At 35.0% G+C, this 12,950-nt stretch overlaps 2 protein-coding genes across 10 annotated transcripts in view; one reads left to right on the top strand and one right to left on the bottom strand.

Moving 5' to 3' along the window:
- PCLO (piccolo presynaptic cytomatrix protein) overlaps window positions 1–12,950 on the top strand; it is a 416,914-nt gene that overhangs the window by 301,128 nt on the left and 102,836 nt on the right. The gene's annotated exons all lie outside the window — the stretch shown is intronic.
- On the bottom strand, window positions 10,020–11,204 carry LOC116550419 (prothymosin alpha-like). Its single transcript, XM_032276469.1, has one exon. The coding sequence runs from the start codon at window positions 11,001–11,003 to the stop codon at window positions 10,671–10,673; it is 333 nt and encodes a 110-aa protein (XP_032132360.1). The 5' UTR covers window positions 11,004–11,204; the 3' UTR covers window positions 10,020–10,670.

The raw sequence follows: 12,950 nt of genomic DNA, 5'->3' as shown, positions 1-12,950 counted from the left end.
TTCATGATGAACAATTATTCCTGTAGTTAAATTTCTGGATTTGTCTAACCAATATTTCAAGGAATAGGCTGGACATTTTTGTAAGCTTGGAGTGGTTACCTTGGAAGCAAGGATGATAACCTCTCTTTTTAATACCCATACCAGATCTTCAACCAGCCAATGCTTTAGCACCTCCAATGATTTATAGAGAGCCATGGTTTTAGAGTTATATCAGGATTTAAATTCAGATCTGGTACTTATTGCCTGGAGTTTTTTAAACTTTTAGACACAGGTGTTCTTAGTTGGAAAACTGGGATAATCATTGGCAAAAAATTTTATTAAATATAGGAAACATAATGTCATGCTTGGAGCACTGTAAGTAGTAAGAAAAAGAACTGTTCACTTTCAACTTTGAAAGTCTTTGATGGTAAGAAGAATATTTGCTAGATTAAGTTTGAATTCTGTCTTCCATATTTGTGGATGCTTAAATCATTGAATACAGCATCAGACTTGGAGTCAGAAGACTCTGAATTAATGCTGAATACAGCATCAGACTTGGAGTTGGAAGACTCTGAATTAATGCTATCTTCATGACTTTAAGAAACTGACTTATGTTTTCTATATTTCCACTTATCTCATCTGTACAATTAGATTTCAAGATCTAACTCACAGTATTACAATGAGGATGAAAGGATCCGATATCTTTTATAACTGTAAAGCAATAGACTAGCTATAGAAGCTATTTTGTTAAGGATAGGTAAAATTATTTTCATGACTAATATTAATCTTATAAAGTTTAGACTTCATATGAGGGAACTTTTAACTGCTGGACATATCTGATATAATGATATATATCATTTTAAATATCAAGCCTACATAAATAAATTATAATGCCTAAAGTGATTAAGCCATTTCTCTTATAAATATAGCACCTCTTAATTGGAAAACCCTAATTTTAGCTAACCTTTTAAAAGGCTATCTAAATTTTTCTTCTTATCAACAATAGGTTAATCAGTAAACCTTGTGTTCTGATTAAAATCTATGGACATGTGTACAATGGATGTTTGTGTATGTAACTTTTTTGGTATGTCGGTCAGTGAAAACACATCTTGTTAATGAACAGAGTTATGATGTAGGAGTCAGGTGATTTCGTTTTTGGACCACTCTTTCTCATCAACTGCTAGTGTGACCTTTGTCAAATCACAGAAACTCACTGGGCCTTTGGCATTAAACATAAGAGACTTATAGATATTTTACCTTTTGAAGATATGTGAGGGAGAGATTGAACATTAAGAAACCCATAGTTTCTTAAGGCTTGGAAATGGGAGATGAAGTAGCATTATGTAAGCAGTGATAAGCTGTGTATGTTATATGAGTTGGAAATCCAAGAATTAGAATCAAGGATGTGACACTAATTACAGTAAATGAAAAAAGAAGTGAGGCCAGGCACGGTGGCTCACGCCTGTAATCCCAGCACTTTGGGAGGCCGAGGCAGGTGGATCACGAGGTCAAGAGATCGAGACCATCCTGGTCAACATGGTGAAACCCCGTCTTTACTAAAAATACAAAAAATAGCTGGGCATGGTGATGCATGCCTGTAATCCCAGCTACTCGGGAGGCTGAGGCAGAAGAATTGCCTGAACCCAGGAGGCAGAGGTTGCGGTGAGCCGAGATCGCGCCATTGCACTCCAGCCTGGGTAACAGGAGCGAAACTCCATCTCAAAAAAAAAAAAAAAAAAAGAAATGAGACCAAAAGTGGATAAATCATAGCAGAAAAGAATTAGGTCTTAGGGTACCTCCCTTGCCTGTAAGCCAATTGCAAGGCTTTAAGAAGGGTTTAGAAATACATGGTGTTTGTGACATTTGTCAGCTTTTTAATAGTTGTATTTTGTTATTTCTTCTCTCCTTTTTACAAATATTCACTTGTATCTAATTTTGTACTTATAATCTTACATTTCTTCTTAAAATTGTATGAGTTTTAGGCCTTAAAAAACCTGGATTTGTCCCTGCATGAGATGTTGTCTTTATTGGTGGAGGACTGATGTGAAGTAGTAATATACTGAAAAGGTGGATGGAGGTGACAAACAGGAAGTTCAGAGAGATGGTGTTGCAAAGGAGTACAAGTGAAAATTTTAAAAATACTGGAAATAATGAAGAATGCAAATAGAACAAAACATTTATTTAGTAACCACCCTGTACAAGTATATCCTAAAATGACACAGAATGACATGGTTTTCCTTGCTTTCAAGATGCCTACAGCCCAGAAATGCAGTAGATGCAAGATAGCCATTGTAAGGGGAGAGTTGGATCAGAGTCTTAAATATTTTATAAAATATAAAATAAATATGAAGAACTAGGACAAAGATAGTTTTAATGGAAGTAAAGTAAATTGTTTTTTTTTTTTTTTTTTTAGACAGGGTCTCACTCTGTCACTCAGGTTGGAATGCAGTGGCACAATCACTACTCACTGTAGCCTCAATCTCCTGGTCTCAAGTGTTCCTCCTACCTCAGCTTCCTGAGTAGCTGGGATCACAGGCATGTGCTACCACATGTGCTATTTTTTTTTTTTTTTACTTTTTTTGTAGAGACAGGGGTGTTGCCTAGCTAGCTCTGACCTCCTGGGCCAAACGATCCTCCTGTGTCAGCCTCCCACACTTCTGGGATTACAGGCTTGAGCCACCACACATGGCCCAAAACTTTTTTAAATTAATGATGTTTGTCTTCCTTTTAAGTTTGATATATGTATTCTTTTAGTTTCACTGAAAGAAAATACAGAAATAAAGAAATGCAGAATACGTTGGTTGACTCTGCATGCATTGGAACGAATACCATGACTAAATGGAGCTTACAGATTTTTTCCCTCACCCTAAATAATTCTAGGTAACTTTCAGGTAGTTTCTAAGAGCAGACTATAAGCTCCTGAGGGCAAGACACTGTACAGAACTATACAGATCTTTTAAGGCTTTCATTTGTATTAATTAAATGTTAATAGTTCAGCATAGTTATGGAGACTATTCCAGTTACAGTTATAAGTGCTGAAGTCGAAACAACAGCCTGAAAGAATGCAAGTTTTTACCTCAGCACTCAAGAAATTCATATTAAAGGGGTGTGTGTGTGTGTGTGTGTGTGCGTGTAAAATTTCACTGTGACTGTGTGTGTAAAATTTCACTGAGAGCAGTGAAAGAAAATAAGATTTCTTTGTTTTCTCTTAAGCTACTTTTGTTTCCTTTTACATTCTACTCATTCCTCAAATCCCAGTCACTGTCAGCCACAGCACTTGAGTTTGCTGAATGCTATCATTGAGTCATTCATTTCTTCAGTAGGTTTTTTTAGTACATATTATATAAAGCAATTTCTCTTCTTGGACATGTGAGGGATTCAGTGAAGAAAACAAGGGTCTTACATTCCAATAGCTAATACAGATAGTAACAAATATTAATATCATATATAAATGTTAAATATATTTCATATATAATATATTAAATATAACATATTAGGTGCTAATAAATGCTAAGGAGAAAAATATAGCAAGGAGGGTGGGTATAACATGTAGGAAGATGTGATTGCAATTTGAGATGAGGTGGTAAGAGGAAGCTTTGGCAAGAAGGCAAAAATTCAGCCAAGACACCAAGGAGGGGAAAGAATGATCCAGGAGTTATCTTGCATTATAGGCAAAGAAGTGAAAAAGCCACAAATGTCCAAAGCAAGAGCGTGCCTGGTGTGTGCGAAGAACAGCAAGACAGAAGGGAAGCCAACATGGCTGAAACTGGGTAAACACGTGAGAGCAAATACCAAAACTCAGAGAAGTAGCAGAGGTCAAATCTTGCGGGCTATTGTAATGTCTTTAATTTCTACAATGTGAGATGAGAAGCCATTGATCTGACATAAGCTGAATGATGTTGAAATAGGATCTCTCTTACTGCTGTATTAAGAATAGTTTGAAAGGGGTAAAGAGTAGAAGCAAGGAGAGTTTCTTTTCTTTTCTTTTTTTTTTTTTTTTAGAGCTTCCATATATGTTTATTGATTGGCTTAGTATGCAAGTGACTTAAAAAGAACATCAGGAAATTTTAGTCCAGAAGACGAACTGGGAAGTCAAGTCCCAGTGATCTGTGTTTCAAAGACAGGACCATTAAAGACATAAAATAACACTATGTTAGTCAGTGCAGGCATATCTTATTAAAAACAAAGCACAAAACATAAAAATTTGAACTTATGAAGCCAAGACATTATAGCTTGATAATTTTTGTCACAAATGGTTCGGTTCTTTTTATAAAAGGAACTAGTGCTACAAACTTTCGAGTAGTAATTACCAAGCCCATATAAGGCATGATTTTACTTATAAATAACTGTTTGAATTTTTAATTATATTCAATACTAACAGTCATTATTTTAAATATTAAGCATTTAAATGAAACATAAGTACTTAAGAAAAATCTATTGAATTCCTTTCTTTTAATACAGCAGCTATGCTTATTCCATCTTCTGCTTTTTAATGTGGGCTCATTTATCTTTATGCAGTTGTGATCAATGAGTTGTATAACATTGCTTTCTACTTTTTCATTTAGCATTGTTTTGTATAAGCATTTATCTGCCTATATTTTATTTAAACCATTTATTGGCATCATAATATTCTCTCAAAACAATATGTTAGTGTGCCCTATTTCGGAGGCTTACATTGTCTTCAGTTTTTCAGTGCTGTAGTAACAGTAATACAAATGTCTTTTGATAATTAAAAGAAGTGAGAGTTTCTAAGAATATATACAAGTTAAGACCAAGGTGGGAACAGGGAGGTGTTGAGAAATAGTTATGTATATAATAGATATACATATACATCAACACAATAGTATATTTAATTTAGCTAATGAAAATGATCTCAACGTGTTCATTCATTTGTTAAGTATTCACATTTATAAACCAAAATTCCTTCACCGTTTTTTAAAAACTTAAATCCCTACATAATACAGCGAGCCAATGGAGTATTTTGCGTCTAAGTCTTACATCTTATTTTAAATTAACACAATAAATACATATATTTTGGTAGAATTATACCATTTAAACGTACATTTGTGTGGTTCTTTTTTTTTTTTTTTTTTTTTTGAGACAGAGTCTCACTCTGTCACCCAGTCTGGAGTGCAATGGCGCAATCTTGACTCACTGCAAACTCTGCCTTCCAGGCTCAAGCAATTCTCCTGCCACAGCCTCCCAAGTAGCTGGGATTACAGGTGCCCACCACCATGCCTGGCTAATTTTTGTATTTTTAGGAGAGGTAGGTTTCACCATGCTGGCCAGGCTAGTCTTCAACTCCTGACCTCAGGTGATCCACCCGCCTTGGCCTGCCGAAGTGCTGGGATTACAGCTGTGTGATTACACTGTGCCAGCATTTGTGTGTTTCTACAGGTGGCAGTTCAATATTTTTTTATTTCTATCATTTGTAATTTGCATCTCAGTAGGATAAAGGACAGCTACAAGCCACAATTTTAGTGTTTATGATGGAAAATCATTCTGTAATACTTCTTTATTTATGAAAATTATGTCTGTGTCAATATTACTTTAAGTATTTATGAGAACAAAAGTGAATAAAATCTCTCAGTATTTTAGAGTGTTTAAACAGTTTGCATTAATAAACTGTGGAAAAAATGAATTTAAATACTATATTGATTCCAAGAACTGATTCTTAGCAGTCCTATTTTTTCACCATGACAATATTTTCTGAAATTTTTTTTTAATGTAAGAATTCACAATCAATTGCTATTTTGAATTTTTATCTTCTTTTTTTAAAAAATCTTAACCATCCTCTGGGCTTCCAGTCTGTCTTTGATTTCATCCATTCTTTCATTCAGCAAATTGTCATTCATTAATGTCTCCATTGTCACAATAGAGACAGTTACATAAATGAATAAATTAAAATATAATATCTTGAGGGTAACAATAGAAACATGTACAAGAAACATAGAAAACAGAAAAGAAACTGACACTAACCTGCTGAAGTTGGAGGAGAAATGCATACATTCTCTCCAAATGGCAAAATGTTGTTAAAATAATGATCTAATTATTATAAACCTTTCCTCCTATGTCTTAATATTATCAAATGAATTAAGTCAAAATACAATGGTAGCTATAAGCCTTCCACAACATATGCTAGCTGTACAAACTCATCTCTATCCATTCCCACCTCCCATCTCCACACCCACCAGCCCCACTCTGATCTGAGAGCCATGATTTTATTTGCCTTCTGTAAGCATCTGTTCATGATCTTCCTACTTTATAGTAGGAGTAATCATTTCAGAAATTATAACCAATTGATACAAGTGACCCAGACTTTAGTACCCTCTTTGATGCGTACTGAATAAATATTTGTAGACTTGATGTGATTTTTTTATTATTCAATTTATTTATTTATACTGATTATGCACCTACACCTAAGATATTAGCTATAAAATAGCCAGAAGTTTATAATTAGATATTCTGTATAACTTAAACATTAAAAAAAGCCTTTATAATACCAGAATTACTTAACTTAGATGATGGCTTTTTAAACTGCCACCAAATGTGGTTTCTAAAACTGGGTGGGGGGGGTTGTTGTAAAAACGGGAATTTACTTACCCTATCTATTTTATTTAATTGCTGTGAAGATAAAATGAGAAAAAAAATGGTCAAAATAACTTTTGTGTGTGTGAGTCCTATATTGGTGCTCTTTATTAATGCCAGATGTATTAACACAAGTAAAATGGGTTAAATTTTACTCCTTTTAACTGAAATGACCACCAATCGGATGGTATGAAAACCCTCTATAATTCATTTAAAACTATATTGCCATTGCATTTACAGTTATAATCCTATTTGCAATTAGAGAAATAATTTCTCTACATGAATAGTAGAAAACTGGAGGAAAGTAGCTAAGTTTTGTTCTATTCATCTGGCAGATATTGCTGTTAAACTGTTTTCTTCTTAGCCAATTCTTACTTTTCAATGGAAAATCAATTATTGCAGGATGTTGTATACACTCTAATATTGATTGATAGCATTTGAAATTGAACTCTATTTATTAAAGAAATTGATAACTTTATAAATGGAATTCAGCAATCAAATGACATTTGTTATTTATTAAACATCTACCAAGTCAAAGTGAATTATTTGCTAATTCTTTGTTGTGATATAAAGAACGGAATATTGGCACTTTTATGAAATAACTTGGCACATAATTTTATTTCTTTGAAGAGTCTCTCAGGATGATAAAATAGTTACTAATTTTTTTATTGTTTGAACTGGCTTCTCTTGACATTTCTGATTATGAAAGAAATTATGCATCAACTTTATCCTTTTAATTTTGATTATATCATTCATAATAATCATATAGCATAATTGGCTCCAAAATAGGCAAAGTACAACTTTTTAAATTTGTTATTTTTGTGAATAAATAGTAGGCTTATATGTTTATGAGGTAAATGACATGTTTTGCTACAGGCATGCAAAGAGCAACAAGCACATCATGGAGAATAAGGTATCCATGCCCTCAAGCACTTATCCTTTGAGTTACAAACAATACAGTTATACTCATTAGGTTATTTTGAAATATACAATTAAATTATTATCGACTATAGTCACACGATTGTGCCATTGAATAGGTCTTATTCATTTTATTTTGTTGTTCCCTTTACCATCCCCACCTCCCTTCCAACCGCCTACTACCATTTCCAACCTCTAGTTCCAACCTTCTACTCTCTATATCTGTGAGTTCAATAGTTTTGATTTTAGATCCCACAAATAAGTGAGAACATGTGATGCTTATCTTTTGTGCCTGGCTTATTTCACGTAACATGATGATCTCCAGTTCCATCCATGTTGTTGCAAATGACTGGATCTCTTTCTTTTTTATGGCTGAATAGTACTTCATTGTGTATATGTACCATATTTCCTTTATTCATTCATCTGTTGTTGGAAAGTTAGGTTGCTTACAATTCTTAGCTGTTGTAAACAATGTAGCAACAAACATAGGAATACAGGTATCTCCTCAATAAACTGATTTCCTCTCTTTCGAGTATATGCCCAGCAGTGAATTGCTGGCTCATATGGTAAAGAAGTTTTTAATTTTTTGAGGAACCTCCAAATTGTTCTCCGTATTGATTGTACCAATTTATATTCCCACCAACAGTGGACAAGAGTTCTCTTTTCTCCACATCCTTATCAGCATTTGTTATTGCCTGTCTTTTGGACATAAGCCATTTTAACTGGGGTGAAATTATATCTCATTGTAGTTTTGATTTTCATTTATTTTATGATCAGTGATCTTAAGCACCTTTTCATATATCTGTTTCAAAACATCAATTTTTTGTTTTGCTGATCTTTTGTATTTTTATCATTTTGATTTCATTTATTTCTTCTCTGATCTTTATTATTTGTTTTCTTCTAATTTGAGGTTTGGTTTGCTCTTGCTTTTCTAGTTCTTTAAGATGCATCATTAGATTTTTCATTTCAAGAGTTTTCTCTTTTTGATGTAGGCACTTGTAGCTATAAAATTCCCTGTTAGTACTGCTTTTGCATGGATTTTAGTATGTTTTTCCATTATCATTTGTTTCAAGAAAGTTTACAATTTCCTCCTAAATTTCTTCATTGATCCACTGGTCATTCAGGAGCATATTGTTTAATTTCCATGTATTTGAATCATTTCTAACATTCTCCTTGTTATTAATTTCTAGATTTATTCCATTGTGGTAGGAGAAAATACTTGATGATTTTTCATTGTTTGAATGTTTTAAAACTCGTTTTGTGACCTAACATATGGTCTATCCTTGAGAATGATTCATGTGCTGAGGAAAAGAATGCGTATTCTGCAGCTCTTGGATGAAATGTTCTGTAAATATCTATTACATCCATTTGGTCTATAGTGTAGATTAAGTCTGATGTTGCTTTGTCTGATTTTCTGCTGAAAATGGGATTTTGAAGTCTCAGCTATTATTGTAATGGAGCCTATCTCTCTTTTTAGCTCTAACAATATTTCCTTTACATATCTGGGTGATCCAATGTTGGGTGCATATATATTTACAATTGTTATGTTATCTTGCTGAATTCACCTCTTTATCATTATACAGTGACCTTCTTTGTCTCTTCTTACAGCTTTTGTCTTAAAATCTATTTTGTCTAAGTATAGTGACTCCATGTATTTGAATAGTTTCCAAAATTTTTCCTATTATTACTTTGTAGGTTTTTATTTTTGGTTTCCACTGGCATGAAATATCTTTCTCCATCCCTTTATTTTCAATCTATATATGTCTTTATAGGTTAAGTGTGTTTCTTGTAGTCAGTAGAACAATGGGTCTTGTTTATTCATCCATTACTATATCTTTTGATTGAAGTGTTTAGTCCATTTACATTCAATGTTATTACTGATAAGTAAAAACTTACTCCTGCCATTTTGTTGTTTGTTTTCTGGTTGTTTTGTGGGCTTCTCTTCTTTCTTTCCTTCCTGTTTTCCTCTAGTGAAGGTGATTTTCTCTGGTGATATGATTTAGTTTCTTGCTTTTTATCTTTTTTGTATATATTGTATGTTTTTTGGTTTGAGGTTAATATAAGAATTGCAAATACTATCTCATAACCAATTATTTCAACCTGATAATTACACTATTTGTATAAACAAACAAGCAAAATGAAAACTAATAAAAACTCTATGCCTTAATTTCATCCCCCCACTTTTTAACTTTTTTTTGTTTCTATTTATATCTTACACTATGTCTTGAAAAGTTGTTGTAGTTATTATTTTTTATTGGTTCATCATTTAATCTTCTATCTAGGATAAGAGTAGTTTACACACTACAGTTACAGTGTTATAATACAGTGTGTTTTTCTGCGTACATGCTATTACCAATGAATTTTGTACCATCAGGTGATTATTTATTACTCATTAATGTCCTTTTTTTTCTGATTGAAGTGTACCCCTTTAGCAATTCTTTTTTTTTTTTTTTTTTTGAGACAGCTTTGTTAGAACAACTCAGCAAAATAAAATTCCTGTTTATTGTTGGACAACATTGTTTCACACATATATCAAACAGACCAAAAAAAATAAACAGCAACTTCATAGACAAAAAAGGAGAAAAAGGAAACCTTTTAATCTTTGGCCTTTTAACCATCTCATACAAACCAACTACTTATAGTACAGCTAAGTACATACACAACAAAGGTACTGGAATGCTCAGAATATGATTGTTTTTCTGTTGTTGTTTTTCGCTTTTTTTTTTTTTTACAAGGTTTTTTTTCTCCTTTGAGATTATAATGAGCATGGTCACACCACAAGTAAAGTCAGAAGTAGGACAGAGAACGCTCCGAAGGCTGGTTTGGTCATCCGAGATCTTTAAAAATGGCTGACCCTAACAATATGTACAAAAATATAAAATATAAATAAAAAATACAAACAAATTTCCTTTTTAAAGTACTTTTAAGAAGAAAAGCAGGGCCTTGGAAGTTTTGGTTCTTTTTTCCTCCCCTGTTGCAAATTCTCATGGTTTGGGTTGGGTAGTGCAGAGCGCATCGCATCATCTGCGGGTGGCACTGCCCGCGGTGGGCGGGCGGGCCGGCCTCTCTACTCGAAGGTGACCACGTTTAGATTCTGAGACGGGAAGTGGAGGATGAATAGGTCACGGCGGCCTTTTTTTTTTTTCTTTTTTTTTTTTTTAGTTTAACTTTTCCTTTTTTGCTGTCTATTCATCCTCGTCGGTCTTCTGCTTCTTGGTATCGACATCATCATCCTCATCATCTTCAGCTGCCCGCTTGCCCGTAGCAGACTCAGCTTCCTCATCTTCATCTCCATCCTCCTTCTCACCATCACCTTCTTCTTCCTCCTCCTCTTCCTCCCCACCTTCTTCCTCTTCTTCATCTACCTCATTGTCAGCCTCCTGCTCCCCATTTTCCTCATTCGCATTCCCGTTAGCAGGGACGTCTCTTCCATTTTCCACCTTCTCCACAACTTCCTTCTTCTCCTTCAAGTCCTTGGTGGTGATTTCGGAGCTGGTGTCTACCGCTGCGTCTGACATGGTGGGCACGCCGGTGATCCGATGCGGGGGATTTTTTTAAAAAGTGAGAGTTCAAGGACTCTGGCGATTAAGCTGCCGGAGTCCGCGACGGCGAAGGAGGCGCGCGGCGGAGGCGGCTGCGGCGAGCGAGGAGTCGGACGAGGAACAATGCAAAGATGGCTTTTCAGAGCAGCCAGTGGGGCCCCTTTAGCATTTCTTGTAGGAAAGGTCTGGTATTCAAATCCCGCAGCTTTTGTTTGCCTGTGTTAAGTATTTATTTCTCCTTCGTGTTTGAAGGATATTTTAACGAGATATACTATTCTAGGGTAAAAGTTTTTATCCTTCAGCACTTTAAATATGTCATATCACTCTCTCCTAAACTACAAGATTTCCACTGAAAAGTCTGTTACCAGATGTGTTGGAACTCTATTGTATGTTATTTGTTTCTTTTCTCTTGCTGCTTTATCCTTGACCTTTGGGAGTTTGATTATTAAATGCCTTTAGGTGGTCTTCGTTGAGTTAAACCTGTTTGGTGTTCTATAACCTTCTTGTTCTTGGATATTGATATCTTTCTCTAGGTTTGGGATGTTCTCTGTCATTATCACTTTGAATAAACTTCCTGCCCCAATCTCTTCCTCTGCTTCCACTTTAAGGTCAATAACTCTTAGATTTGCCCTTTGGAGGCATTTTCTAGATCCTGTAGATATGCTTTATTTTTTAAATTCTCCCCTTTTTTTTTTTTTTTTTTTTTTGGTCTTCTGTGTGTATGTTAAATAGCTTGCCTTGAAGCTCACTAACCCTTTCTTTTGCTTGATTAAGTCTGCTTTTAAAGACCTCTGATGCATTATTCACTTATATCTATTGCATTTTTCAGCTCCAGAATTTCTGCTTGATTTCTTTGGTTATTTCATACTCTATTAAATTTATCTAAGAGAATTCTGAATTTCTTCTCTGTGTTCTCGAGTTACTTTGCATTTCCTCAACACAGACATTTTTAATTCTTTGTCTAAAAGGTCATACATCTCTGTTTCTCTAGGATTGGTTCCTGGTGCTTATTTAGTTCATTAGGTGAGGTCATGTTTTCCTGTCTGGGCATTGAAGAGTTAGGTATTTAATATAGTCCTTACTCTCTGGGCTCTTTCATAGCTGTCCTTTTGGGAAGTCTTTCCAGATATTTCAAATGACTTGGTGTTATGATATAAGCTGTATCTGCTTTAGAGGGCACCTGAAGCCCAATAATGCTGTGGTTCCTGCAGACTTGTGGAAGTACCACCTTGATGGTCTAGCACAGGATCTGGGAGAATTCTCTGGATTACCAGGCAGAGACTCTTGTTCTCTTCCCTTACTTTCTCCCAAACATAAAGTCTCTCTCTCTGTTCTGAGCCACTTAAAGTTGGGGATCGAGTGACACAAGTACCCCTATGGCAAACATTACTATGGCTACACGGGGTCAGACCCGAAGACAGTACAGCACTGGATCTTTCCCAAGGCCTGCATTAACCACTTCCTGGCTACTACTGCCTGTTCACTAACGGCCCTGGAACTCTACAATTAGCAGGTGGCAAAGCCAGCCAGGCCTGTGTCTTTCCCTTCAGCATTGCAAGGTCCACCAGACCCCAGGTGAGTCCAAAAGTGCCATCCAGGAGTCAGGAGTCAAAAATCATAGAAATCTACCTGGTGTTCTATTGTACTGCAGCTAAGGTGGCATTCAAACAGCAAAATGCAATCCTTTCCACTCTTCCTTGCCTTTTCCAAAGGCAGGGGAGTAAAGCTTCACCCCATAGACATAACATTATATCTCTGTGGTTCCACATGAATTTCAAGATTACTTTCTATTTCTGTGAAAAATGACATTAGAATTTTGGTAAGAGTTGCATTTAATCTGCAGATCACTTTGGTTAGCATGGACATTTTAATGATATCGATTCTTCTGATCCATAGGCACAGAATATTTTTTTCTTGGTGTAT

This window comes from Sapajus apella, unplaced genomic scaffold, assembly GCF_009761245.1.
Source record: "Sapajus apella isolate SASKATOON/1434 unplaced genomic scaffold, GSC_monkey_1.0 scaffold7, whole genome shotgun sequence".
Lineage (NCBI taxonomy): Eukaryota > Metazoa > Chordata > Mammalia > Primates > Cebidae > Sapajus > Sapajus apella.
This window is presented reverse-complemented; position numbering and strand designations above follow the sequence as displayed.

Excerpts from the sequence above, each read along its gene's own strand:
- LOC116550419 (XM_032276469.1), bottom strand. The coding sequence starts at position 11,003 with ATGTCAGACGCAGCGGTAGACACCAGCTCCGAAATCACCACCAAGGAC.